Source organism: Periophthalmus magnuspinnatus, chromosome 8 (genome assembly GCF_009829125.3).
Source record: "Periophthalmus magnuspinnatus isolate fPerMag1 chromosome 8, fPerMag1.2.pri, whole genome shotgun sequence".
In the NCBI taxonomy this organism is placed as follows: domain Eukaryota; kingdom Metazoa; phylum Chordata; class Actinopteri; order Gobiiformes; family Gobiidae; genus Periophthalmus; species Periophthalmus magnuspinnatus.
The window spans coordinates 11,254,883-11,259,818 of NC_047133.1; the positions used below are offsets into that span (position 1 = coordinate 11,254,883).

The 4,936-nt window shown below is 35.9% G+C and overlaps 1 gene segment (V, D, J or C); it reads left to right on the forward strand.

Annotated features, from left to right (window-relative positions):
- Positions 1-3,679: 3,679 nt before the first annotated feature.
- On the forward strand, positions 3,680-4,200 carry LOC129456444 (Ig heavy chain V region 1-72-like). The segment is given in 2 exon segments: positions 3,680-3,774; positions 3,853-4,200. Coding segments are annotated over 2 exon segments (366 nt in total).
- Positions 4,201-4,936: the final 736 nt, after the last annotated feature.

The following is a 4,936-nucleotide window of genomic DNA, read 5'->3' on the forward strand; positions in this document are numbered from 1 at the left end:
ACATCTAAATAATTCATAGTGATAAAGATAATAAATAAGGGGAAAAATCAAACGTTCTATTACAAAACATTTCAAATAAACGCTATAATAAGTTAAAAAGTTGGCATGAATAAAAAACACTAGATGTAAACAAGTTTAAGAATAAGATGTATTTGTGTTATGCATTCGTGTTCAGGAAGAACAGAAACAGTCAGTGTTTTTTGCATGTGTGTGTGTCACTGTGTGGAGCAGCACAGTGAAATAAGCCACTACAAAAACCTGGGACAAACAGAGAACAGTGATAATCATAAGAACATGAGGTCAGTGTACTCTTCAGAGCCACTAGAGCCAGAGCCCAATGTTATACCTTTTGTACTTTTGTCAAACGTCATGTCACATGAAGGTCGACTCTTGTTAATGTTAATTTTACAATGAAAACTGATTCTCAGCCTTATAAACTGCATGATAATTATCCCACCTCTGTTGTACTATGGAAACTTCATGATAACCCATGTTTTACAGAATTTTAAGTCATTTCTATCAAAATCAGCAAGAAAAACAAAATATCTGCGTGTCTGAATGGGTCATATTCTGTATAAAACCTGCTAACTCTGTAGTTTACACCACTACAAACATGTCATTGCATGTTATTCCTGTATTAGAATATTTCAGTCTTCTCTCAAATGAATGAGGATGTGTGGTCTTCTCTACGAGCGGAAAATAGTGAACCTCTTCATGACTTATGAAAGCATTTGCTATTAAATAAAAAAAACAAAACAAATAGACCTTGAAGATTCCATATTATATCCCAGAATATAAATAAATGAAAGTTTATGACAAAACATGTTTTATTTACCCAGTATTACATCACAAAAATTCAACAGATTACATGTTAACTTTTTATTTTTGCAAGAACCATAAACAGCTGAAACAAACTGTCTAGCAGAGAAAGATACTGTATTTGCAAATTGTACTCTTTACATATATACACCACTAGTTATTCATAGAAAAATAACAAAAAAAAAAAAAAAAAAAAAAAAAAAGCAAATATGGGAAACAAATAAAAACAAAGCTGTACATTCATCTAGGGCAGTGCTTCTCAATTATTTTCTATCATGCCCCCCCCCCCCCCCCCCCCCCCTATGAAGAAGAAAACATTTCACAACATTCTTTTTTTTTTATTGTTGTTTCCTTATTTGAACTATACATATTTTTGGAACAACTGACTGAACCATTTGATAAAAAAAAAAAAAAAAAAAAAGAAAAAAGAAATTTCACTAAATATCAAATTTAAAAAAATAAAATTAAATAAACATCAAATTAATACATTTAAATGAAATAAATATCAAAGTAATATATTAAAATTAAATAAATATCAAATTAAAACAAGCTATTTAGCAATTTTAGCAACGCCACCTTATGATGCTAATAGTGCTTGTTGGTTTACTGAAGTGACATTAACAAAGTGGATGATTGGTGTTAATATATGACACGTTTACGCTGAAAAAACTCCAGCGTCTTATCAGCGTGACTGACGTGTAATGAGGTGGTGTCTTAACTTATTTGGCTTCATACTGTCCCCTGCCACAGCAGACACCGGTCTCTCCTCATGTCCCACCGGAGTCACGGTGAAGCCAAGTGCTAAACACGCTTCATCAGACTTCCTCGTACTTTTTGGGTGACTTTCATACATCTCATTACCTCCGTCTATCTCTGCCTTTCTTTTCATCCCTGTTAAATTGTTTTCCATAGTGTCTCTTTAGCAAAAGTGTCTCTTGTTCACTGCCCTGTGTCACGATCTGTTCGCTCTCTCCTGTTCTTTGCTGTGTGTGCGCTGTCTACAGTACTACAGTGTCATACGCGCCCCCCCTGGCATCTTACCACACCCCTCCAGTGGGGCACGCCCCGCTATTTGAGAACCACTGATCTAGGGGGATATAGTGTTTATAATAATACTGGAGACCTGCAGGGGACAGTTATAGCCCCTAAGCTCTTCACACTCGTCTGTATAACATAAATGCACTAGTGTCTTTTAATTCTGAGACAAACTTGTATTAAAAAACAACAAGCGTGTGTATATATATATAGTCACATTTCACAGATTTGAAACTTACAAAGCCTCCATCCTCTGCACCATCCTCCTCTTCAAACATGTAACACTGTATTAACAGTTCTCATTGGGGTTTGAGTTATTGTAATTCCCTGCACCACAGACTTGATTCATCTTAATAAAAAGATTAAAAGTGCTCTAAAATGCTTCCATCTTGTGCTTCAGTAATGTTATTGGCTCCCTGTCTCTTCTAAAAGTTTTTTAGTCCTTAAATGGTCTGGCCCCTGTGGACTTGTGTCTTTTTCTGCTCCTGTCAGAGCCTTGAGGTCATGTGACTCTGCTTTTAGAGTTTTCCTCATCAAGGATTAAAACCACAGTTGACAGTTTTCCAAATGAAGACATTATTTTAAGTTCAAACATGTGAAATACTTTGAAATACTTATCATAAGATGAACAAAAGCATGTTTAAAGCCACACAGCCACAGGACAATAATCACCATTATAATGACACACTGAAGTGGTGTGTTGAAGTAGGAGGTGTCCACAATATGCAAAAGTCAGTCCTCCTCTTAAATTAGTGGGATAAGGTCCAGCATCTGCACCAAACCACCACCAGCAATGATATCTGTCAAATATTCCTTGGTTCTTCTTTTGTTTGTCAGCTGCTCAGGTGAGGCCAGTATTTGCTTTTTACCAGATTATCTCACTAAACTAAACTAACGATTAAATGTGTTTTAGGTGCTGATGGCCAATCCCTGGTTCAGTCTGAAGCAGTGGTCACAAGTCCTGGAGGGTCACACCAACTGATCTGTACATATTCAGGATTCAGTAGTAATTATGACACTGCTTGGATCAGACAGGCTGCTGGAAAAGGCCTGGAGTGGATTTCTTACATTAGCAGTAGCAGTGCAACCAAGCTCTACTCTGATTCAGTGAAAAACCGCTTCACCGTGTCCCGAGATAACAGCAGAAAAGAGGTGTATCTGCACATGAGCAGCCTCAGAGCGGACGACACTGCGCGGTATTACTGTGCTAGAGACACAGTGAGACGGGCAGTGGCAGAGCTGTACAAGAACTACTTCCTCAATAGTTTTAGGAGTTTCACTTACATCACTTAAATGAACAAAGTGCTGCAGTTAATGTGAAAGTGCAGATGGTTAGTCCTGTGGAGAATAAGTCTGGATATTTTGTTCACTAATAGTAAATCTCCCATAGCGTTACAGTATATGTTCATTTCTGTGTGAAACTATGACATCATAAAAAGTAAATAAAATAAAATAAATTACATAAAATACACACTCGCAAACAACATACAAACTAGAAGATGAATGCAAACCCTGACCCTGATAAAACATAATATTTGGCCACTATTTTCCCAATAAAAATCCAAATTATCAATGTGAAATATTAGTTAAAATCATGTTTAAACTAATTTCTTGTGTTTGCATTTTAATATACCAGTTAGCATTAAGTAAAGAGAAATTATGTAAAACAGGCTAGCACTGGGGGTGGAAAATACATAAATGAGCAAGTTTTAGTTTTACAATCCTGTTTATGTCCAGCAGAGGGAAATATATGCAAATAAACTCTCTTTATATTGACACAACTAGTTATGTATCATTGTGCCTCAGCAAACAGAATTAACTGCTCCATTTTGAACTCAGTACAAAACACAGAGTGACAGTTTTATTTAAGAATGGGAACTGTTATTTTGATGACTTTTGTCTTTATAGCTACAATAAGCGGTAAATATGTATGCATGATTTAATGTGTGGTTGGTGGTGGTTTTGTGTATATTAAATGGATATGTTTTTCCTGTACAGGTGTGTGGACAGAGATCAGACTGGAGCAGGAATCTTCTTTGGTGAAAAGAGCTGGAGAAAGTGTGAAAATGTCCTGCGTTACATCTGGTTTTTCTATGACAAGCTACTACATTCACTGGATACGGCAGAGGCCAGGACAAGGGCTCGAGTGGATCGGCAGAATGAACGCTGGCAGTAATGATGCCATTTACGCCAGTGCCTTTCAACAACGCTTCACTCTGACTGAAAATGTCCCCAGCAGCACCCAGTACATGGAGATCACAGGCCTGACAGCAGAAGACACTGCTGTTTACTACTGTGCCCGGGAAGCACAGTGACAGGAAGAATGCAGCTCATGTACAAAAACATCCAACCAAGTGTTACTGTGGATGGACTTTTCAAGCACAGGCTGAAAATAAACTCCAAAACAAATACAATGACATTTGTTATTTTTCATATTCTATTAAAAGCACAAGCCAAACTAATGCCTTATAACAATTAAAGGTCACATCCTATATCACCTCACAAATCACTGGAAACATGTAAATGAAGAACTTATGCATTTGGAAGAAACTTTTTGAAAATAAAGCTCTTTTTTTGTCTAGACTTAGATTAGATGATGATGTGGCTGAAATTAGAATGTGCAATTTTTGGAACCTGCAGGGGACAGTTTTACCTCCAACGCTCTTTTGACAATGATGTTGTAAAAAAACGCATGATCATTGTGCTAGTGTGTATGTGTAAGTGTGTGTGTGTGGGGGTGTGTGTGTGTGTGTGTGTGTGTGTGTCTGAACATGACAAGACAGACTTTTATTTGACAAATTCCCCTCACTTTCTTCAAGCATGTAGTAATATATATATATATATATATATATATATATATATATATATATATATATATATATATATATATATATATATATATAGATAGATAGATAGATAGATAGATAGATAGATAGATAGATAGATAGATAGATAGATAGATAGATAGATAGATCATAAAATTAGAGGACATCTGACCACTTATTGGATAATTTTATTAAAGAAAATTGAACTTTTGCTTATATTTTAACAACACTAACAGGTGATGATTGTGCTGGTCTTT